We start from the raw sequence: 25,570 nt of genomic DNA, 5'->3' as shown, positions 1-25,570 counted from the left end.
GGCAGTTGACACCCAGACATAGAAATAAATCTAAGTATCATTTCCCTGTAGGTTTTTTTAAAAATAAGGCAAAGAGAACACTGAGAGGAAAAGTGTCAACCCGACCATTCTCACTCAAGCCTAGTAATGATTTGTAATAAAACTGGCTTATTTTGGAGAGGAACATTTATTTTAAAATAAATGGCAAGTCAATCCCCATAGTCCCAAAGACAACATAATTGCCCCCAAATTGAGTATCTTTATTTTTATTTCCTGTTAAAAAGTCCTGTCAACAGCAGGGTCACTTCCAATTTAATAATGAGTACTTCCTTTTCTATACTAAGCTAGCATTAGACTTTTAAATTATTGACCTATTTGGGTAAGTACACATAATACAAAGCTTCCCATCTTAACCATTTTTAAATGTAACAATCCATTCATATTGTTATCCAACTACCACTACCATCTGCCTCAGATTTATTTGTTTAATTGGTTCCCCCCCACCCCAGTATGACAAAATTAGATGTGATGTGCATGGGTAACTTTGGTGTTTTTGCAAATATGGGGTCAAAATAGGGGGATTCTCATAAGTTCTCTGGAGGAAAGTTAAAACAAGAGATACATGAGTGTACTCAGATAGGAGGCCCAATTGTGAGTCCCCCTACTCATCTCTTAAATTAGGGAGAGCAAAAACTTGCCACCAGTCGCTGCGTCTTGGGTGTCCTCTTTTTCTAAACCTATGCAGACATCACTCTGTGACAACTACACTCTTTCCCACTGAATCTCAAAGTCTTTCTCCATAAGGTCTTCCAGGCACTATCACAACTAATTAATTACAACTGGCTCATAGGATGAATCCTACTTACCATTTCCATATAAAAATGCAAACCATGTTAAAAAAAACAAAACAAAACAAAAACGCAAGCCACCCGATGCAACCAACGATAATCATTGGGATTGCTTCCAGGCAAGCCAAAGGTCCAACATGAACATCAGTACATGCTGTACACATGCGTGGGTAGAAGAGTCTTGTACCAGTAGAAAAGTCTTCAATATGGGGATGTCACACCTTACCATGGAAATCACCACAAATAACAATGTTCTTACCTGGGTAGGAACACACTTTCCACCACATAAAAATCTTGCATGAGCACATCTCTATCGGGCTTGGAGGTGAGATTACCCACTGTGTATCCTATTCCCAGCTGAATAGCACCTTTAATGGCGGATGACGCAGTCTGCAGGGAAAACAAGAATTTCAGCGTTAGGCTCAGTAGTCGAGGCCTTGTTCAGTGTCACAGCAGCAAAAACAGGAGAGTGAGGTTAGATTTCCTCTCTCGTTTCTAAGCAACGAGGAAGCTAGGTTTGAAAAGGTGACAGGCTGCTTCTTTTGATGGTGAGTCCATTCCAAACATTAAGAATCCTTCTTGCTGTGAAATTATTTTGGTGGTAATCTTTCCTATAAATATTCCTAAGGTCAAATTACAGTCCAAAATCTCCACCTTTCTTTTATCAAGAACTTAGAAACTTGGTAGAACACGTTCAGTATATAGCATTTTAATTTCTACCAAAGGATAATTGGTACAGTCACATTTTTAAGAAGTCAGAAGTTCTATTACATACATATGGATCAGGAAAAGTATTTTGTCTTCAGAAGAAATGAGAGAGCAAAAAGTAATTTGAGCCTTTGGAATACACAAAATTTACTTTGAAAATCACTTACTAGTCTTGCCATGGGTCCATAAGCAAAATTTCCTTCACTGAGCTACAATAAAACTCATAGCACTGGAACACCAATAATTCCTATTTACTAATTTTCTAATGTTATTCCATAATTAAACTGATATAATGTTATCTTGGGGGAATAACATACATGTGTGTGCCTGTGTGTGTGCCCATGTGTATATAAATAGTTTTAACTAACAAAATAGGAGAAATAGCAGAATAACTTAATTTAGGAAAATCAGAATGTATTCTTCATGGTGAAAGTATGGCATCTTTTTATGCCTTGCAGTGTTTAATGCAGTACCACGTACACAGTGAGAGCTAAATAAATACTAAAATCAGTGGTTCTCAACCAGGGACATTTGACGTTGTCTGGAGACATTTTTCGGTTGTCATAACTGGTGGTGGTGGTATTCCTACTGGCGTTTCGTGCGTGGGGGCCAGGGATGCTGCTTAAAATTCTACAACGCACAGGACAGCTTCTCATAAAGAATTATCGAGCCACAAATATCATTAGTGCTGAGGTTGAGAAACCATGCCTTAAAATGAATGTAATAAAGATGATCTGTTTTATAGAAAAGAAAAAAAAATTCTTTTTAACATTTTCACTTAGCAAATCCAGGACCCAGCTCTACCTTCCCACATTCTTTATTCTTTTTTTTAATTTCTTCACGCTTTTAACATCAAAAAACATCTCTCTCCTCTTGGGGGAAAAAAAAAGTATCTTCTTGATTTCTCCAATAGAACATGGTCCTGGGCCCACTTCCATCTTTTCTGATGGTCTCTCATTTCCTCACTAACTTCTCATATTTTATTTGCTATGATTGCAGTGTCCCTAAAAGTTGGATCCTTGATTCTCAGATTTCCTTAATTATGCAGACAATCAATCCATTCCTAGTGGTTTCAAATACTGGCTCCACACATATGCCTCTCACACCTTTTAAACCTGTCTGGATGCTGTTCTACTATTACAGAGTATATGCAGCACCGACCTATTATCTTAGAACCAATCCACCCCACCCCAAGACTGGTTTCCTCTCCCAAGCCTCTGTAATCCTGTCACCCAAGGCTGAACCCCAAACAAACCACATCTTGCACAGGGCTAGGTCCCCAATAAACCCTCGCTGACTTGGCCTGAAATGGTCGCGCTCATTCATACCGCTCAGTCACCCCCACTATACAACTAGTAGCACTCACTTTCCTATGGAGTCATGGTTTAATTGCTCTGCTTACTTCACTGCAAATGTTGCAGCTCCCTTAGTGTGAGGACAACTACCCACCCCCTCCCTGCAGGAAGTAAGAGAAACGTCTTGATGATTTTCTTTTTTTCACGTCTTTTTATTTATGATCCAGAGCAGCAAGATGGCAAAAGACTGAGAGTCAGGCCCAAATAATGCAACTAGTGCTTATTAAAACAAAAAGTTGCTATTTTAATACTCCTACTCTGAGCTCGGCAATGCCACCAATGGGCATCAGTGACCTTTTGTACCAATAGCTCTGACTTCTGAAGGCTGAAGTACATTTTTCTCATTTTAACCTCACATACAAATCCAAAAAGTTCCTCTTCTCCTATCCATCACTCAGGGCAGTAGGGGCACAGGACGTGACATCAGCATTTTCCAGAAGACCCAATAACCTGAAACGTTCTGTCCCAGACCTATCAACAGACTCACATGCTCTCAAAGTGCTTTTCCTTCCCCACACCCACCCCTGACCCTGCTTCCAGAACTACCTGTATTTCTGCGTAATTCAGTCATTTAGAGCTTCTTGGACTAGAACATCTGTCAAACATAGAGTACCCAATTCTTCGTTAACTACCCCCCAGTGCTGCCCCCACACCCCCACCCCAGCAACAGAAGGTGGTCAAAGTTGCAGGAGTCCATATCTGGTATTTTCAAACCTTAGAAAGTCTGAGAATCACTGGGACACTTGTTAAAACAGAATGAAAGCAAAATTACGGAGGCAGTATAACAAGTGTGGTTGCCAGTGGTTTGGGGAGGGGAGGTAGGACACAGAGGATGTTCAGGGCAGAGAAAATACCTTTGTATGATACCTTTATGATGGATACGCATAATTATGCATTCGTCTAAACCCACAGAATGCACAACACCAAGAGTGAACCATAACGTAAACTATGGACCTTGGGTGATTATGATGTGTCCATGTAGGTTCAGCAGTTGTAACAATGAACCACCCTGGTGGGGGATGTTGATAAAGGAGGAGGCTGTGCATGTGTGGGTACAGGGCATGTGTGGGTACAGGGCGTGTAAGGGAAATCTTTGTACCTTTCTCCCAAATTTTCTGTTAACCTACAACTACTCTAAAAAATAAGTCTTTAAAAAACAAGATATACGCATTGAATAACAAAAACAAAAGCAATTCTGCATCTCCAGAATTTCTGATCCCAAAGGCTGCAATGAGGCTCAAGAATTTGCTCTTGTTCTAAGAAGCATTGCAGAAGATCCTTCTTCTATGGTATAAGATTAAGTTTTGAATCCCTGAAGGAATAAGACTTTGGAAAGGACCCTGCTGACATCTGTTTAGTTAAACCAAAAACCAGACTTGTAATACTATTACTTTCCTTTCAGGCTCCTTAAAATTCAAGTGCTCTGAAGACAAATAAAAGAAATCATAATAAAAGTTAATCTCTTTTAATCACAATCTAGCACAATCACAGCACACACTTACAGAGTGTTTACTAAAAGGCAGGCCCTATTCTAAGTGCTTTTGGTTATATTAACTCTCTTACCTTCACAACGACCCTGTGAGGTAGGTACTGTTATTATCTCTATTTACTGACTCAGGAAGGTTTAGTAACTTAAACTAGGTCACACAGCTAGTGAAGAGGTGGAGCTGGGACTCATATTCATAAAGCCTGGGAATTTGGCTCCTGAGTTCAAGTTATAAACATGTACAGTGCTGTCGCTAATGTCAGAATCTCTGACCTCATTTAACCCTTTCAAGGACACTCAAGAGTAGCAACAATCACACCCATTTTACAGGTGGGGATTTAAGGTTCAGCAAAGTGAAGTGACTTGCCACACTCACACTGTTGGTGTGTGGTAGAATCTAGCTGCAAAGCCCACACTGATTCCACGTCTCTCTCTCTCTCTCTGTTTTTTTTTTCAAAACGAGCCTGGAATCAAAGTGGAAGCTCTCTTTTAAGTCCGGCTGTTTGACCTCAGCAAAGGAAGCAGCTCTGGGGGAGCCATTCCTTTTGATGAAATAGGGATAAAATATTTTATTTGTTTTTAATCATACCCAACCATGGGTAAGCTTAAGAAAAACTGTAAACCACCTGGTAAGCTAGTATGAACACCATTGTCAAGGTCACTACTAATAACACGGGGAGGTATAAACAAAGGAGATATTTTGCTGCCACGAGAAGATCGTTACCTCAAGGTTTCCTCCGTCCCATTTCCGTATAAAATTAAATGCTTTAGCATTGATGTACTTGGGTATAACTGCCTATTTCATGGTAACGTCTGATTGTATTCACTGTGGCACGTGGTTTCTCGAGTCACCAGCAGTGGAGGCCCCATCACCTGACATTTTCCCACTGAACATTAGGAGCTGACCTTTACCCATTGGACATTAGGCATTGTGGCCAGGATGGGAGAAACTGTAGTGTTTTCTGACACAATCACTCTTGAGCAAGATGTGCTTTAAAATTATGAAAACACTCAGGAATGCTAGCTGGAGAGTCTCTGATTAGCAGACTAGTAAATCATGATGACAAAATACCTGCTGTGTGTAGTGCCGGGGTCTGTTCTTCTAGAACCAGCCGTTCTTTCCGTGCAAACTTTGAGCCCCCACCCGTCGCCTCCTTGCTCGGGGATGCCCACCAACAGGCCAGCGAGTCTGTAATGAGTTGGCGGCTTTGCGCGTGCACACACACACACACACACACACAGTCCCTCCAATTTTCTCTGTGTGGCTTTGCCTATGCTGTAAATGTGCTGAGATGTGACCATTTCCCCTTTGAACTCTGTTAAAACATATAGGTTTAGATTTCAGGACATAGCCAGAGTCTATTTTTAAATCAGGACTTTTCACGGGCTAAGTGGAGGCAACACACTGTGTGGATACTAAGAACACCTCTAAAGCATTTGATACTTGGAGAAAGAACCAGGCAACACCACAGAAGCAAACCACACATAATTACTTTCATAGTTCCTCTTTACTAACCCAAATTTGTTCAGGGATGATGGTAACACTAAGAGGAAAATTAATGTCTGCTTGTATTTGGATAACATGTTATGGTTTTCACAATCCTACCTTTTAATGGTTGCATTTGATTGCCACAATTGTTATGTGGGTAGGTAGGGTTTTAATGCCCATTTTACAAAGAAACTATGACTCTGGGAGATTAACTTGACCTAAGTCCCTTGGCTAGTATGTGGTAGAGCCTGGAGTGATATTCTGGTCCAGAAGGCACGAGTTCAGTGCTTTACCAGCTGTCCACTGCTTTACCTGCCTGAATTTTCTCTGCAGGAGATGAATCTGATTGAAGCCGAGAAGTACTTGAACAATGAGCTAATGATGATCCTATCATGAGACTAAACCTACTATTAGGGGAGCAATGATCCTGACAACAGCAAGATTTTAATGATCTCACATTGGTTACAGGAAACTGCTTTCTACAACCCATTGTCTATGAAATTAGATCACGTAATATGCAATCTGATACCATCAGCTTTAAAAGGAAGTATTAAAGCATTTCCAGTCAACAACGCTTTCCCCCCTAAGGTGATCTGATAACCTAATTACAGGATTATAGCCAATATATACACTACCAGAGTGATTTTTTTTTTTTAAAAAAAAAAGCACAGATCTGATCTTGTCACCACCTTGCTTGAAACCTTCTAACAGGTCTGTGGTATCCTCACTGTAGGATTAACTCCAAATACCTTAGCTTGACACAGAAACCCATCTATGATATTAGCCCTTCCTTACCTCCCACTGACTCCTGCATCCCAGCATAAAGAGATCCTTAACACACACACACACACACACACACACACACACACACACACACACACACACACTAACCTTTGAGCAAGGTGACTCTATGGGTCCACGAATCCCTAACAACGACGTGTGAAATTTTCTGCTGTGTGCATTTTTCCCAAGGAGGGGGTCTAATGCTTTCTCTTTTTCTCAGGAGAGCCATTTTCTCAAAACCACAGATTTATAGAGAGTCTAATTCTAAATCAGAGATGTTTACTGACCAGCACCTTAAACTGGGCTATTAAAAAAAAACTGTTCCATAACACCTCTTGAGCAAGAGGAAACAATCCTTGTTTGGCCAGGGAGACCCCGGCCCCTCTTTCCCATTTGATAGCTCAAGCCCAGTTCCAGGTTCTCTGTCCTGTCTCTGAACTTGAACTCAGGAAAGAGGGCAGAGATTTCTTACTCATTCCAATGAGAGAATGAAGGAAAAAGAAAGGGACAGATTGCACAGAACTGGTGGTAGGACTATGGAAATGGGATAGTTCCTGCACAGGCCAGCCTCTTCTGAAAGGAGGTGGACCCACCTCTCACAGGCAGGTTCCTCAACCCATTTCTCCAGTCCCTCCTTGTGCTGGTTTGCTATCGCTGCTGTAACAAACGACCACAAACTTCATGTCTTCAAACAACACAAATGTATTTTCTTACAGTTCAGGAGGTCAGAAGCCCTGAAATCAAGGTGTTGGCAGGGTTGTATTCCTCTGAGAAGGATCCATTTCCTTGCCCCTTCAAGCTTCTAGAGGCCAATCACATTCCTTGCCTTGTGGCCTCCCTCTCCATCTTCACAGCCAGCAGCATCTTCAGTCTTTCTTAATCTCTCTCTCTGTCTCTCCTTTGCTTTTGTCATCACATCTCCTCCTCTGATTCTGACTCTCTAACCTCCCTCTTACAAGGACCTCTGTAATTACATTGGGTCCAGCTGGATAATTCAAGATCACTTCCTCACCACAAGATCATTAACTTAAGTCACCCCCGCAAAGTCCCTTTTGCCATGTAAAGTAACACATTCAGAGGCTCTAGGACGTGGCCAGAGCCCCATTTCTGCGCAGCACCCTCTATTTCAGGATTGACTCCAGCATTTTTTCCAGAGTTGCCTGGGCAAAGAGAAGAGCTCTCCTCAAAACGCCTTTCAGTCACAGGCTGGTCATTCATTTAACAAAGATCCGAGAATTTTCTGCGAGCTAGGCACTGTGCTAGATGTTAGGGAAAGGAAATACCCAAAAAAGACATGGTTCTTGCTCTTATGAGAGTGTCTAGTCTAGTGGGTGACAGAGACATTTAAGAAACACATTCATAACCGGCAATGATACAAACAACAGGGTGATGTGACTGAGGCCAAAAGCGAGGGGTTGACTTTAGAACGGGGGAGTTCGGAGAGGTCTCGCAGGAATGATGTGCAGGCCGAGACGTGAAAGGTAAGTAAGGGACAGCTGGAAGGTCATGTCAACGGAGACGGGCTGTAGGCCCACCACGTGCCAGGCACTCTTGTACAAATTGGGGATACAGAAGTGAGCTGGCCAGAGTCCTTGCCCTCAAGGCATTGCGAGTCACATTAGGAGGACAGGGGTATCGATTTCCAGGCACAGAGAAGCAGCAGTTCAGGGACCTGAAAGCAAATCACTGTGGGTAAAATAAGGTGGGCATCAGAGACGGCATCAGAACTGGAGGCTGCAAAGACAGGATGAAACTAGGTCTGAACCTCATAGATCCTGCTAAGGGTTTGATGTGTTTCAATAAGGGAATACTTATTGTCTAGTTTGAGAAAGTTCACTCTGGCTGCTATGTAAAGAACAGACTGGAGAGAAAATACAGGGCAAAGTGATCAGGAGGCAAGTGTCATGGTTCACATTGAGATATGGATGGCTTAGAGTAGGGTGATGCACAAGAAGATGGACAGAAGAGTTGAATTTGAGATACATTTTGGAGGGAAATAAACATAACGTGCTATGGGCTAGAAATGAGGGAGAGAAAAGTACTGAAATGCCTCTTGCTGTTTTCCTTGAGCAGTGGAGAGGACTAAGGCTGCTTTACTGAGCTGGGGAGACTGAAGGAGGAACACGTTTCGAGGGGAAGATTAAGAGTTCCATCTGAGATGCCAATGAGACATACAAATGGAGATGTCAAGATACAAGTCTGGAGCTTAGAACAGAGGTTTGGGCTGAAAATTTGAATTTGAGTATTTCCAGCATATAAATGGTATTGAAAACCAAAGGGCTGAATGAGCAACCCAGGAAGAGAGGGGAGCGTTCTAGAAGGGCCTCGAGCATGGTCAACAGTCAGGGAGGAGACAGAGAAAGGAGAGCCTTTGGGGGAGATTTAGGAGTGATTACAGCAGTGGGAAGAAAATAGGGCAAACATGCTTCAGAAAAAAAAAAAAAAAAGAAAGAAAACCAATGAAGAATTTGAAATGAGAACAGTCTCAACAAGTGGCTCTCTCATTTGATAATATGAATGTCACAACTTCGGATATCTAAAGCCATGCATTAAACTCTCCGTTTTCTCATTCATATCGACTCATAGTCCAAGTATAGATTATAATATTTAACAAAATTATGTGATAAACTCTAGTCAACTTATGCCTTCATTTAAACCATATTTTAAAAATGTTCTATAGGGGCTTCCTAGGTGGCGCAGTGGTTAAGAATCCGCCTGCCAATGCAGAGGTCACGGGTTTGATCCCAGCTCCAGAAAGATCCCACATGCCGCGGAGCAACTAAGCCCATGCGCCACAACCACTGAGCCTGCGCTCCAGAGCTCACGAGCCACAGCTATTGAGCCCGTGTGCTCCAACTACTGAAGCCCACGTGCCTAGAGCCCATGCTCTGCAACAAGAGAAGCCACCGCAAAGAGACACCCGCCACCCGCTCGCTGCAACTAGAGAAAGCCCAAACACAGCAACAAAGACCCAATGCAGCCAATAAATAAATAACAAATTTATATTAAAAAGTTACATTAAAAAAGGATACAAAATACATACAATAAAATTTGAAAAAGAAAAACTCACAAATGTTTTACACACATTCACAGAGGAAAACAAGACAGGAAGAAAATACATCAAACTGTATGATTATTTCTGGGTTGTGGGATATTGGGTTGATTTTTTCTTTCAAGTCTTATACTTCTCAGATTTTCTAAATTTTGTGTTATAGGCAGGAATGGAAATGTCCTTCAATGAAAGCACATTTATTATGTTTATAAATACATTTTGAAGGAGACAAAGGCACGTTTAGGATTTGCTCATTCTTTAAAAATCTCATTTTAAATCAAGGCCTCCATGCTAGAAACCCATATAATTATTATACTATTACGAAGTGTAATCTTAATCGACTTTATTTTGGTCACCCACTGCCCCTCTAAATTTATTCTGGGGTTAGGTCTTCCCTTGCACTAGGATGAAATTTAGGGCAGGTCTATGACCCTTCTGGTGGCTTGCAGAATAAAATGGTCCTCTGCTCATATATAGTCACAGATCAGTAAAAATGGTCTCACGTAGGTACTCGGTGTGCCTAGTCTGCTTATTAATAAATACCTTAAATATACTGTCAATAACCATCTCCCCTTCCCCCATCTGTCCTGGCACAAGCTGGCCACCAGCAATGGGAAGGGTTGGGGGGGCTTCTTTCTCTTTTCTGACTGATTGCCAGAGGGAGCAGGAAAGGTCTTACTTGAGGAGGGGGTACAGTTGTAAGATGCCCTAGGTACTCAAGGCTCGCCAGGTGTATATGTACACCTCTTTCTCTTGTGGACTATTTTCATAGGAGCAGCAGTTACCCCCTCAAACGGTGGTTGCATCTCCTCTTTAGGGAAGAAGAACACATCTCCTTTGGCTGGTAGGTCCATGTTGTTCCTCCAGGTCCTTACTTGTGGCTCAGTGATGACCACACAGCAGCTTTTCTCTAGCTCAGTGCCCTCAGCTGGTCACATATCATTTATCCAGAAACTCCAGGAGTCAACAAACAGTCTCCTCACCCTCCCTAAGAACCCTCTCTCAGCTTTGCCACCATCAGAGCAGCTGACCAACAATTCTCTTGTTCTTTCAACTTCCCAGAAAGTACTACAGGCTACTGCATCCCCAGGCTGCTGCATCCCCAGGCTGCAGGGATCATATTATATTCACAGTGGTCTCACTGAAGCCCCCTTTCCTTAGGCTTAAGATGACAGGCAAACCCTCTCCTAACACTCCCCCCCCCACTTTGTGGGGGTAACTCATGACATATCAACAACTCTCTCCAAAATTCCTTTTCCAGTCCCCACACATCACATGGGCCAGCCAAGCTCTTTCACAGATATTGGTGATCACTGACCTGCTCTTAGATCACCTCCTTCCCCAAGTTCCACATGGTGGACTGGCACCCGACCTTTGAATGTGCTTAAAATGTTTGTACCCTTTCAGCTTGCACTGTCCTCGACTAATTCACGGGTCCTGCTGATAAATGAGTGCGGTTGTGGTCAGTGGCATCAACCAGTTTCTCACTGTGTTCCTTTCCACCTGTCACGTGACTGCCAGACATCATTCTCAGGCTTTTTAATTTAAAAAAAAAAAAAAATCACCTCCCAGCATAAAAACCTTCACTGGTTTTTTGTTTTGTTTTTTTTTAAATTATCTGTACAAGAGAATCTCAATTCCTTGCTTGGTCTTCAAAAATTTTCTACAATCTAATTCCTGCTAATGCCAAATCCAATAATACATAAATTCCCAAATGCTAATTTCTGTAAAAAACCACAACCCTGAAATCTGGTGTCTTAATCCAACACAAGTTGATTTCTCCATCAGGAATAGTCTGCTGTGGGTGGCCCTGCTTGGTGCTCTGCTTCCCTCTATTGGGTGGCATCCTGTATCCTTGTGGTTCTGATATCCGCTAGGGTGCCAAAGTCCTCCAAATCCAGCTGGCTGATAGCAGAAGCAGAGATGGTGAAGGAACACCCACTTCCCTCTCTGACTACCGCTGCCACAAGTCACTGTGCAGGATATTTACCCCGGGTCTGCTACTCAGCCCTTCTCCACCCTACTCTGTGTCCCGGGACATTCCCTGTACAACTACATTAAAGTACTTCCTACCCTTCTGGCTTCCAGTTGGATTTGGCCAATAGGACGCCTCCACAGAAGACTAAAGAAAGGCTGGAGGGTGACATCAGGCTGTCCACTTCCCTCCTTCCCTTACTGCGGATTTGACTCAGAATGGTGTGTCCTTCTGAGGCTTACAGCTCCTTTCCTTACTTGTGGGCCTCTCTAGATAACTCCTATTCTAACTCCTAGAAACTGTACCATTCTCTTCTCTCTCAGGCCTTTGAGCGCTAACAGGGTAGGGTTGGGCCTCATGATACTATACTATCTCTTGTAGTCTCCTCATCCACTCACTCCTGCATCTTTGCGAACAGTGCCTTTCCCAAACTCTCTTCAAATGATCTGGTTTGAGTCTGCCATCCATGTACTACCCAGATCCTCTAGCTGAAGATAATGGACCACTCAGAGTCCATTAGCAAGGACAAACCACACAGCCTCACCAAGACCCAAGGATGGTTGGCTTTGCAGCTGCTTGCCAGCTCCAGTTTTGCTATGGAAGAGGGACCAAAAATTCTGATGGACAGTTTGCTGTTGAGGCCACATAACAGACCCTACTGCCTCTGCACAAATCCACACCTTCAGCCAAACTCTCCTACTTAAACTTGCCGTGTGATTCCTGGTCTCTGCCCATGATGATCCCCCTGCCCTCAATGTTGTCTCTATTCTCCTTTGCTCCCCACTGACTCTTCCAGGTCCAGGTCTACCACTAGTCCCTGCACACAGTGTTTGCTCACCCAGCTGCTAGACGTGACTACTCCCCTCTCCCAGTATGAGTGGTTTCATACTTTTGGGGTATTGTTACTTGCATGGCTGGCGACTACGTTCCTGATACAATTTCTGCAGCCGTTGTCATTTTCAAAAATGAGAAATACTGGAGCACCATTAAAATGCTGTCCTCTCCTGCGTCTGCACAGACCTTCTACGTGGTGAAACTCCCTCATAACAAGGTCATTCTGACACACTAGGCACTCAACAACCTTGGAAGAAGCCCAAGACAGATTCACTTTCTATTTAATTTTCCCTTATTACTAACCAGCATTTTTAACAAGATCCCAGTGTATCTACTTGTTTGGAGGAAGATTTGATTCTCTAAATGTGCTAGAAACGGCAGAACAAAGAAAAGATGTTTCGTGCTTTCTTTTAAATCATCTTCCCCTTATTTATACGACTGGTAGTGAAGCACGTACTCTCACTGGAACGGAAGAGCATATTAAGCAAACACTTCTCATTAACAGAAAAATACTATACTCTTAAGGTATTAAGCTGTGATAAATTATGCACACTTAATTGCCTTTAAATGAGATATGCCATCAACCGCAGATGAAATTTTTGACTCAGGATAGAATGGCATTACGAATGCTGCTATATTAGTCTTTTAGAAATATTACAGTGTAGACTGAGACATTTGTCATAAATGTGGCGCAGTATAATATCCTTAATGCTATCCTGCGCACTAGGGAAGAAAGTTTCATTTGTTTGTGTATTCAGATAAAAATAGTATTTTTTGATACAAATAGAAATTTAGATTCAATAAATAAAAATAAAAAAGGACTGACTTTTCATCCTTCTACAATCAACAAAAACGCAACTTCACACAGCCTCGAGTATTATATTTCCTGCTAAAGGGGTGTTTGAAAGGTAAACCATTACATTGGTGTTAAGCACTGTTTTGGGGGGAACAACACAGTGCTTATGGTAGATGTTGCTAGTTGTCCCTGACACCCGTTCACCCTTCTTGTTTAGTAGTTGTTCTCAATAAGGGTTGATTCTGTCTGCCAGGAGACATGGAACAGTGTCGGGAGACAATTTTGGTTGTCACAACTGAGGAGTGATACTGACATCTATTGGATAGAGGCCAGAGATGCTGCTCCCACAATGCACAGGACAGCCCCCACAACAAAGAGTTATCCAGCCCAAATGTCAACAGTGCTGAGGTGGAGAACCCGTTATATGGTAACAGAAACTTGAGCTGGATAACACGCTTGCTTCTCTTGCAGCTAGGTGTAGTAACGTGTCTAATTTCTGACCATTAAGATGTGAGAGAAAACAATGTGTTGAACTCCCAAGTCACACTGTTCACAGGGAGGGGAATGTCTTCTGCAGCTGTGATGGCCGGAGCTGAAGCAGCTCTCCTTATTTGGAAGCTGTACATTGAGGATAACAGAAAAACAAGATAGAAACCTGAGTCCCTAATGACTCTGAAGAGGAAGTAAGTTACCTCTGTACTGTGAGGTGAGAGAGAAACAAACTTCAACTTTGCTTTAAGTCACAGTTATTCAGGTTCTTGCTTTTACACACAATTGAACCTATATTCCAAGTGCTTATAAACCTATAATTTGTGACCAAATGCTCTTTACCTGAAAAGCGATGCAGACTCAAAACTATCTCAAACTGAAAGAGAAATGTCTACACAGATAGCACTGCTTAATTTAAAAAATTAAATTGTAGCCCACACTTACAGAGAAAAAGTCAAACAACTCAAGTGTAGAAAGTAAAACACAGATGTGCCATTCTCAACTTTTCTCACTTCTTCAGTGTGTATCCTTCCATATCTTTTCTTTACACATTAAAAATATATGCACATGTATATACATTAAAAAATATAAAAATGGGATTCTGCTACTCATTCTCTATCGCACTTTGTTTTTTTCCCACACAATATCCTTCCATGTCTATCTGTACAGATTCTCGTTATTTTAATAGTTACACAGATTTTCATAGTTTGTATGTAAACACAAGTGTTTTAACTACTCTCCTATTGACAGACAACGAGGTTCTTACTCTCTTTAATAACAAACAATGCTGTGATAAACATCCTTGTTCATATAACTTTGCATACTTCTTTCTTGCAAATTTCTGCAGCATCGATTTGTAGAAAAAGAACTGCTGAGTTAAAGGATATGCACATTTATACTTTTGTTGGTACTGCCAAAATGCCCTCCAAAAGAGATTTCATCAATTTGTACACTCACCGACAGAAAGGAAGAATGCACTTATCATCAACCCTTCACCAACACTGGTATCGTTAATAGCATTAATTTTTGCAAATCTTGCTGTTTTAGTTCCCATTTTCCTGACCACTAGCAGAGCAGACCCTCTGTGTGTTCACTGTATCATTTGCTTTTAACGTCACAGTTTTCTTTCTATTTTATGTTTGCATACTAATAACATGCTCGATTATCTTATACCAGTTAAAGTTAAATTGCATTTACAAAATAATCATCTTGGAAACTCTAAAATAAATATATTCCATGCCTGCTCTTAGGCGCTTTTATCGTTGAACTTACAAGCTCTCACAGGGCAGAAACTGTAGCTATTCTTTTTCATCTACCAAATAGTTCTTCTTTATTCCTTTTTACTATAACAAAATTTTGCACTTCTCTAGATAGCTTTTGAAATATGAAATAGTACTTTAGAAGAATTTATACCCATATTCACAATTAAATGGGTGGGTTTTTTTGTTTTTTGTTTTGTTTTTTGCAATAACAAATAAGAAATGTACTCCATAATCTCTTATGAGTTTATAGGACAGGGAATTTTTTTGGATGGATATATACCAACAGCCTGGGGAGGGTTTTAGAGGTTGAGAAACACACCTGGGCAGGGAGAGATACAGAGTAACTATAGAAGTGCTGTTTACTTGTCCCCTTAGAGTCTTACACTATAGGGAAAAGGACGTTTAGGATTAGCTTTCCTGTGGTGAGAAGCAATCAGGTCTCTTTAGCTGGAATTGTTTCACATTATGGTAGCATCTCTCTTGTCATACTTGTGCTTCATTCCTTTTAGAGGGGAATAAATGGAGCACATTGAGACCATTCTGCCATTCTCCCAGCTAGCTGGCATATTCTGAGGGTTTATTGTCACCTAGGCATTGTCCTAAGTGTGTTAAAGGCATTTTCTCCATTAGGTATATTTATCATCAAAACAACTTGACAAGGAAGGTAAAATTATTACTCCTGATTTACCTAAGATGAAGCTGGTCCAGAAAGACAAAGAAATGTATTCAAAGCCACACAAGTGAGGAAGTGACAGAGCTGGCCCTTAACCCCAGATCTGTTAACCCTGAGTCCAGGCTTATAACCATCACATCTGACATCATAACTAGACTTAGAAATACAAGGATATCAGCTCTGTCAATTGTGCCTTTCAATTTCGCACAGGCCCAGCTACATTCTATGGTTAGTCTAATCACCTGTTTCTTGGCTGTGTGGGCCTATTTCCAGGCAATACCAAGCCAGCTTCTGTTATTTTTATTTGTATTCTCCATTGACCAGCAAGTTCATGGTTAAGTCTCTTTGCCCAGAGGTGTGGAGGTGGGTCAGGGCCAAGCCAAGCCTCACTCCTCTAGAGCTTCCAGGAGACAGTTTCACAGAACTTTGCCAGCTAGGTACACAGAGACATGGGCACTCAATTGAAAGGCTTCCCATATGGGACCAAAGTAGAAAGGTTTCACTGCAATATTGGCATTTTGGAATCTTTAGAAAAGGAATTAGAATCTAGGCTTGTCTACTAGCTTTCCATAGGGCAGGTATAGGACAAACAACCAACCCCTCTGCCCCCGAAAGAAACCCTTGAGGAACCTCCACTCTCTCATCCATCCTTCCCAGCCTTGAATTAGCCCCGCCTACTTTGAGAAGATACTAACCCCTAGCCCCGCCTATACTCCTGCTCTCTTTATGCTCTTGCTGCAAATGAAATCAGACAGACAGACACACACACTTACACATGCATGGTTGTTACTGCTGTTTTAGGGAATGGGAGCGATAATTACAACTTCTTAAGGGAGGCTAAGACCTGCAGGGAAATTTATTATACTGCTGAAACTACCAGTGGTATATAATATCTTGTTGTTCTATCTTTTATCACCTACGTCAAGAGAACTTGAACCTTTCCTTTTCATTCCACTAACTGACTTCTTCAGTTTTTAAAAGAAGAATGTATTTAGTTAAGGAGGAGAAATAACCCAGCACCTCTCAGTGCTCCAGTAGTGTTGGCAGGGCCATTGGTCACTATTCAGGAGGTAAATTCTCTTACTTCATAAAACAAGTGGGCTTAACTGCTATAAATTTACTCAAATAAAGAGAATAAAAACAGAAATAAAATGTCTTTCTTGGGCAGGGGTCACTGTATTTTTTTTTCCATTTATGCCTTAATTTGTATTAGTCACAATGTTTTCAATAACTAAGTTTCTTGATCTGTGAAAAATAGATAAAATGAGAAAAATAATAAATGGTATAGAAGCAGACCTATACCATAGTATAAGGTAGCTTTGCTTCTTCTTTCAAATCTCTCCCAGTTTAATTTTTTTCCCTGTTAAATTTTCATGACAAACTAAGTAGGCCAGAGGGGACTTTTATGAATATATATACCATATATATATATATATATATACATATGATATCATAATACATACATAACATATCCATACATATGTTATAGGAATAAATAACATTTATGGGAAACTATAAGCACATATGTATATATATATTTTTTTTACAGGAATAAATAATATTTATGGAATAGAAAGGCAAAGCTCAAGGATCCAAGATTTAGAAAGAAGAAACGGGAAGGCTTATAACCGCTAAATGAGACAGAATCATACATAAAACAAAAATAATTTTACAAACTGAAAATACAGTGATTTCTATAGATTGACAGTGAAAAGCACCATTTGCTAGAGACGTGCTGTTTGTGAACCTTCAACCCCTCTTCTATAGGTAGGCCCTATATAATAGAACCAGCAGCTGTCAGGACTAAGGAATGATGGATGCTGACCAAGGATGAAAAAAAAATGGCTTTTCTTTAAATTTCGATGATCAAGCTGTCTTTTCTGAAGGAGTGGGGAGTGAAGCTATCCCTCCTGTCACAGTTAACTTATTCTAAATGATCATAACAGAAACCGTTAACAAGTGTTATTACTACTTGCTTGGTAGTTCTGCCCATATTTCTGGTAAACCACAGAAAAACAATGCCAAAAGAGTTTTGAAACAAAAAGATCTGAAACATTAATACTAGTATTTACCTGATGGGGCTTTAAAATTTGGAATTTAGGTGTTTCTTTAATACGAAAAGATTGGCTCTAAGCATTTAAAGGCCGTAATATAATCATTTCTTTTGTGAGATAAATATGCACATGCACTTCCATAATCCTGCCTTAGATTCTGCTGTAGTTGCTATAAGTGCTTACGATGGGTCAAGTTATTTGCATTATTGATTTTTCACCATAACCCTATTATCTTCCTTTTATGGAGGAATAAACTGAAGTTCAGAAACACTGCACATCTGAAATATAAGTTCTAGGTCATTTTTCACAAAAGACTATACAATTAAAATGTATAGTCAGAAATATCAGAGGTTATTTATGTATCTTTCAAGAATCTTAATAATAAGGTTAAAACTAGGGGATAATATGAAACATTGTGCACCATTTCAAGTAGCAATTAAACATTCTTTGCTGGTGTAACCTCTATGTTTCAAGATCCAGGATTACACAGCATTTAAGACGTGATTTTTCTCCTTACACACTTTCTCTTTTCGAATCGTGGAACCATTTCCAAAATCCTCTGTGTTAGAACCCTGTACATTTGAACAACAACAAAACCCAAGCCATTGTAGGAGCTCAGGACTTTCCCATCTGTTTGCAGCTCCTTGGATCCATGTCTGATGGCTTTTCCTCTTTGCCACTGGATCCCTCCCATTACGGCCCTTTCAAATCACTGTGGTTCTCCTGGTCCCAAAGGTTAGGATCAGCCCCTTTGTGCCAAAAAAGCTCCCTAGGTCTCTGGAATAGAAGCACTATCAAAACCCAGCTGGACACCTGGGCTGCAACAGGGATGTAAGGGAAGAGGCCCTGACCACAGGGCTGCTGGTCACTGAGGTGAATGTGATGGACCGCCAGGGGCCAGTCCCTCCCCCTGCATCCCTGAGAAGCTCTACTGTGGGGCCCTGTCTGCCTAAGATGCTTCTGCATTCACCGCAGCTTCGGGCTGCTGGAGAAACTTCTCCCGGATCCTTTCCACGCCACCACGCCACCATCTCCTGTCTCCCGCCTCTCACCCAGAGCTGGCTGCAGGGGGTGCAGGAGGAGGCCCAGACACAAGTGAAAAGACACTTGACTGGAGGTTCCTAAGCTCTGCCACCAACCAGCTTTTTCACCAAAATGGAAAAAGACAAGAAGAAGCACTCACAGACAGTGACTAGTCCCTCATTTCATAAGGTCCACCATATTAATGAGGAAACAGGACATTTGGGATCAGCAATAGGCAGACAAATCTCTGTTTGGCGCCCCTTCTGCTACCAGGGGGTGCTGTGAGACTGAGAGAGGTAGTGGTATCTCTGGGCCTCCGTTTCCCCTTCTATAGAACGAAGGCATTTGACATAGACGATTGCCAAAATTTCTTCCCCATCTAAAATCCTATGTCTACTTTCTAATACCACTTATATTTCAGTGTATGCAGTCACCAACCAGAAGTCACTAGTTTTGCAAGGTTTAACATATTGCATTCCAACATTTTCTCTCTGCTTTTATCCCCCATTACAGTTGCTCCTTAAAAAATACAACATAAGTAAATGCATTTTGCCTACTTTAGATTACAACCCTTAAAGTAAGACTGATACTGAGAAAGGAGAACAGGGTAGTCCTTTCTCACAAGAGAAGCAGGAGGAAGCAACCTTGCTTTACTGATGTGCAATTTCCAGAAGCGCCAGCTGCGTAAAGGCTGAGGGTGCTGCTTATGTGTTTGGTCTTTTTCTCTTGAACTCAGAGTGTTATTGACTTTGACGTGGCCTAAGGTCATAAAAGTTAACGTCAGAGTTACCAACAGATAAACACCTAGCTCAGGATGGATAAGGGGAAGGCATTCCTTAGTCTTCCTACAGGAGCTCACCACCAGATTCAGATAACTGTCTGGACTGTCAGGTGATGTGACTGTTCTCAGCAGGTTTCTTAGAACGTCTTGACTTGATCCCAACAAACCAGCCTTCCAGTGGCCCAGCCCAAGATGGATCACTGATAGGCCAAGCTAGTGGGTGATCTGCTATTAGAGTGAAAGTGCCTGGCCCACAGTCCATTGCTCAAGAGAGGGCTGCTTCCTTCCCTCTTTCTTGGTAAACAGTTAGAGGAAGCTGTGGTGGGTTTCTGCAGCCCAGACCTCCGAGCCCGTACTCACTCTCTCTCCAACTGTGCTAACCTGTCTGCCATCTAACCACAGCACCTTGCTCAGTGTGGGCGGAACGACTGAGCAGATGACGTTGGATGGATCATCTCAACACTAAGATTCTATAAAGCTATGGAAACCTCAAGCCTAATGTGGGGGTTCTCCCTCTCTAGTCCCTGCAGTAGCTAATTCTCAGGATGCACATAAGGAAGCAGTTTCTTGTCCAGAAATTTCTGTGTTGTGTTCTCTTCCATGGTCCTTGAATCTGCTGTAGAAAAGGCCCAGCTGATTCCCAACCTTGTCTTGACCTCCAATGGCCTCCACCTGTTTTCTGACCCACACCTCCAACTTGTGCTCTTCCGGGTCTACTTTGATACGACCTGGACCTGTGCAAAATCCTTCCACCCTTCTTCTAGCACTGGTATTCGACACTTGGCTTTAGGCAGCTCTGTGGATGGTTGCTTAGAAACAGCTTGGCTGGTGAAACAGTATGGCTGGTATAGTATGCAGCTTGGGGGAAATTTCTACAGTCCAACTGGGTAAGAAAATAGCTTTTCCCAAGAGGAACAGTGTTTCACTGTGAACTGAGACACTGTGAACTGAGAAGGGAATGAGAGCAGCCCCAGCCTCTTTGATCAACCACCACCAACCAGGACTGCTGGGCAAAAGTGCAGGTAGTCTTGATGCCAAGCACCACAGCCACTCATACTGATGGGTTTGGGAGTCAAGGAGTGTTACTTTCATGAGAGGGGAACCCCTTGCCATCAGCACCACAAAATCAGCATGACTGGAAATACCGTGTCTCTATCCCATGATTTAATTTGTCTGGAATTCAACCACCTAGTAATGGGGGAAAACCCAAACAATATGGAAAACTTTTTTTCAAGAATTCAAAAAGGAACAAGGAAATACAAACCATTCTTATTACACTCAGTGCCCGAGTAGAACACAGTATACAGGCAGGGCTCCAGCAGCCTCCTCGCCACTTCTTCCCTCCCTGGACCCTTCTCCTCCCTTTTCAACTACTGTTGCCATAGTTGACTTTGCCAAGACTTGACCGTGCTGAGGCCTGATTTCTCACCTGCCATAGGGTTCCCTGACGGGGCTGTTTTTGTAACGAATAGATAAGGATAAGGCACTCCTTAGTCTTTATGTTCTTATTATCTTCTTTAGTACTATGCTTGGTTATCCAAATTACATCATGACCCCCAAACAAAAACAATACATCTAAATCCTCAACCACAGAATCCACAGACGAGAAGAGCAGAGGGAAACTGATTTTCGATTCTAGTCACTGAGAATAGAGGCCTGAAAGAGTGCACAGGGCCAGTTCTGGGACTGTGGGGCAAACTTATTCCTTTACCCAACCGGACCAGGGAAACTTCCTCAAGCCATGTGTTTTACTGGCATGTTTATTCCACAAGCTAAGCTGTTTCTAAATTAATCAACTCTTTATATAGCCTTCTAAAGCCAAGTACCAGTTAAGTAATAGATTCCCTTAGGCCAAGGTTTCTCAACCTTGGCACCACTGACATTTGAGACTGGATAATTCTTTGTTGTGTATGTGAGGAGCTGTCCTATGCATTATACAATGTTCAGCAGCATCCCTGGCCTCTTCCTACTAGATGCCAGTAGCACTACTTCCTCCAAATGTGATAACTAAAAATGTCTCCATACACTGGCAAAAGTTCCCTGAGGGGAGAGGGGGGACAACTTAGCCCTGGTTGAAAACCACAGCCTCATCTAAGTGCAAAACTCTCATCATATACACCAAGATAAATTGCCCTCCTATCTGCCGGTGAAGGTACCTTGTTGATTCTTAATTTGTTGTCTGCATATAAAGTGTCCATGTCAACAGAATTCTTGCATGTTAGGCTTATCAAGAACAATGTCTTAAAGTTGCAGTTATTTTAACTCATGTTTTGTTGCACCAAGCCAAGCGCAAAGCCTAATTACTGAAGTGATTTACAGACAAAAAGCCAACAATGGAGAAGCAGGACAGGAAAGTGCACTCTGTTCCCCTTTGTCATGATCCTGGTCCTTAAAAATGCAGCTGGCATAGTGTGTGTGCAAATGTGCCTGCCCACCCTCCCCGCCTTCCACCGTCTACTTGCACACGTACACACAAACAGGGGCTACTGTGGTCCAGAGCAGATGAGTCTCCAATTCTCAAGGGTAAACTGCACAGGAAGTTTACCATCTGCTCAGGAGAAATGCCCACGTGGAAATCGACATGAATGTGTCTCTGGGGCGCAGATGGCTTCGTCTGGTCACCCCAGTGCAGCCATCAAAAGCACCGGCAATGAGGGCAGTACCCTGAGAAAGGCTGAGGACTCAGAAACTTGCAACTTAAGCTCCAGTTCTGGTTCTTAACTCAGCACACTCTTGGCTAGAGATAAGTATTTGGGCTTCTGTTTCCCTACATGTTAATGAACAGTTTTATCAGAGGCATTTCCAACTCTAACAGTTTAAGTTTCTAAGAATATAATGCACACAAATGTCACTTCCACCCACCCTACAGTCCTTCTCCTTTCTAAATTAATCATTTCTGTTATTTCCACCCTGAGTTGATAATGAGTATTCTCAATTCAACAGAAACTGCAAAAATGCATGAGATATCCAATTACTTTCAAGTAAAAGGACTAATCCTGTCATCAGAGGTAACAACCTTAGTCCTATTTTTTTTGCCCAAGATTAAATCTCTGTGGATAGCTAACATTCCATTTTCAAAGAACCACTAAAAAGATCCATTCACATTAACCCAAACTGTGTGCTGAAAGATGGAAAATACCCATGGTACATATGAAATCACCAGAGTATTTATAGCCTTGATTCCAATCTAGGGATCACTTGACTCTATACCCCACGGAGAGGTTTTCCATATATCATTTCCTTCTTCCAGACATGCTTCATAAACATGACCTGCTTCTGTAAACACCAAAGAAATCACATGTCAAATGCTACTGTGGGAGATGCATGATAATACAGGAAATGAAGGACACCATCTGTACTATCTCCAGCAGCGAGCTCAACATTTGATTTTCAAAACTGTGTTCAAAGATTGAAAAGCAAATATGGCTCATGTCACTACTGTAACATGAAACAGTCTTTGAACCCATGAGCCATATTTGCTTTTTAATCACAAGGAACAATATCGGAAGCCCAGTTTCCTGCTCACACCTTGTAAAATGATCTCTTATCTATGTAAATTTATTACAGAAAGATTTAGGTCCTGGAGATATGTTTATTATGCTTATTGATTGGAGGGAGGGAGTTAAATAGAAGCCAGAGGGGAAAGAGAAACGGGGAAGGAATATAGACAGGAGATAGTCTACATCTCAGGACCCCTACACCAAGGTTTACTGAGAGTCTCAGACATGATAAAGGGATGGAAGCGCTCCAGGTACACAGAGGAAGATGCTGTTAAATTATATTAAGCCCGACCCCTAGACATGTCCATGTCCTAACCCCTACAACCTATGAAAACTAAGAGAATGTTGTTACCTTAGAAGCCAAAATGTTACCCTACAAGGTTGCAGATGCAATTAAGGATGCTAATCAGCTGAACTTGAGATGGGGAGATTGTCCTGAATTATCCAGGTGGGCTTGATGTAACAAATGTGGGTCCTCGAAAGTGAAAAAAGAAGAGGCAAAAGGTAGCGTGAGTAAGATGTGAAAAGGACTCAGCTGCCATTGCTGGTTTTGAAGATGGGAAGGGGCCTCTAGGAGCTGGAAAAGGCAAGGAAATGGATTTCTCCTCTAAAGCTTCCAGAAAGGAACACAGCCCTTTGGAACACCTTGATTTTAGTTCAGTGAGATGGTACTGGTTATTTATGATACAGAACAGTAAAATAATAAATTTGTGCTGTTTTAAGCCACTAGGATTATGGAAATTTATTGCAGCAGGGAAACTAATGCATATATTAATTTTAAAACACTGTCAATATTTTCAGGTCCTGTCTACCTAAGGCACCCCAACCTTTTCATTCCACCAGCCCCCAAAGGATGGATCAATTTACAAACAAAATGTTCTACTGGGACCTGTCTGGAATGGTTTATTATTTTTTTAAAGGCAAAAGTCACACTTGCTGTCAGCACACAGTAAGTTTAAACACACTGAAGTCAGACCAAGGGTACAGACTGTTAGCTGACTATTTCTTTCTTTAAACTCAATACTTTACAAAATTATTTCCAAGGCATTCTTCACAGCTAATTTGCACTGGACTAAAATTAAGGAGATGGGTTTGTATCTCTTTGGTCCAGTGAATGGCACAAAACAGGCTCTAAATGACCATTTGTTGAATGAATGGACAGGTGATGGGTTTGACATGGAAGAGTATACATGTGGACTTCTGGATGGGAGATGGTCTCTACAGGACATCTGTGGACTAGGGATGACCAAGGATAGACCCAACAGAAATACAGCACTCTGGTCTTTCTCCTTTTTTTTCCATGATACCACTTCCATATCTTAGACTTTGGTTATGTCAGGATTCCCCTAGGCTTGAAAAGCAGTGCCATGTTTTATACACACTTATTTTAAGTTTATACACACTTCAGTTTAGTTTTTTACAAGATTGTCTTATAAGTCTCATGACAAACTTTTAATCACTTTCTGGTGTATTCATTTTCCCTGGACCATAGAAAAGAGGGAAATCTCCACTTTTTCCCATAGAAGATTAATCTTTTAAAACCCATAGAGTCATTTGAGTTTCTAATCCACAGAGTATTTAAGAAAGGGTGGGAAAATATGGAAGATATTATCACCTTTGCACCAAAGGAAAACTAGCACAGACTTTCTTAAAACAGTTGAGAAATAAAATGTAAACTCCCACCCACCTTTCACTTCCTTCTCTTTCACTTTTCCACCCACGCGTCCTGCATGCACTTAATAAAGCAGTTGTTGCAGGGGATGAGCACACAATCAAAAAACAAACAATTACAAAAATAAATAAATAAACAAAACATTAAAAACCCTGGCAACTTAAAGGGCATTTAGTTGTCATCCACATCCCCAATTTACAAATGAAGAAAGAGAAGCCCAAATAAAATATCAAATTACATTCAAAAGTAAAACTGAGATGAATAAACAAAGAATTTCAGGTGGAAAAAATATGTCCTGCCTCCTTTTCTCCCCCAAAACATGATTTCTGAGAATGATTTCAACAACTTGCCTACCCTAGAATAGCCTGCAGAAGGCATTAAATCTTAGGATAATTTCCACACAGACTGTTCTAGCATGGGGAAAAGATCAGCAGGCCTATAGGAAGAAATTCCAAAAGCTGTCCCAAATTATAAGGAAATAATACAATTACCCTGTCCATTTGGACTGACACCAAATCTAAATTAAACAATATTTTATGAAAAACATGGTTTTATTATTTTCAACTAGAGTATCTCAAAATGAGAACTGGTTTCCAATAACTGCCTTTTCATCGTCTGCTTAAATCAATTTTATAAAAAAGTCAATATCCAATTAAGGTTCACAAAAAAACTTTTAGTAAAACTAGAGTCAGGAAGAAACTTTCTTCATGTGGAAAACAATTATTGAGCTAAGTGACAACATTACACTATTGGAAGCACTAAAGTGACACTTCCCAAATGTATCTGACCAAGGGATCTGCATTTACCTATG

General features: G+C 41.4%; 1 protein-coding gene across 1 annotated transcript in view; it reads right to left on the bottom strand.

Moving 5' to 3' along the window:
* PIP5K1B (phosphatidylinositol-4-phosphate 5-kinase type 1 beta) overlaps nt 1–25,570 on the bottom strand; it is a 301,759-nt gene that overhangs the window by 143,580 nt on the left and 132,609 nt on the right. Inside the window, exon 4 of the mRNA XM_057722227.1 lies at nt 1,087–1,217. Coding sequence (XP_057578210.1) covers nt 1,087–1,217 — 131 coding nt within the window. The remainder of the gene's footprint in view (nt 1–1,086; nt 1,218–25,570) is intronic.

The sequence above is a fragment of the Hippopotamus amphibius genome, chromosome 2, assembly GCF_030028045.1.
Source record: "Hippopotamus amphibius kiboko isolate mHipAmp2 chromosome 2, mHipAmp2.hap2, whole genome shotgun sequence".
Taxonomy (NCBI): Eukaryota; Metazoa; Chordata; class Mammalia; order Artiodactyla; family Hippopotamidae; genus Hippopotamus; species Hippopotamus amphibius.
Note: the sequence above shows the minus strand (reverse complement) of the source record. Positions and strands in the feature narration are given on the sequence as shown.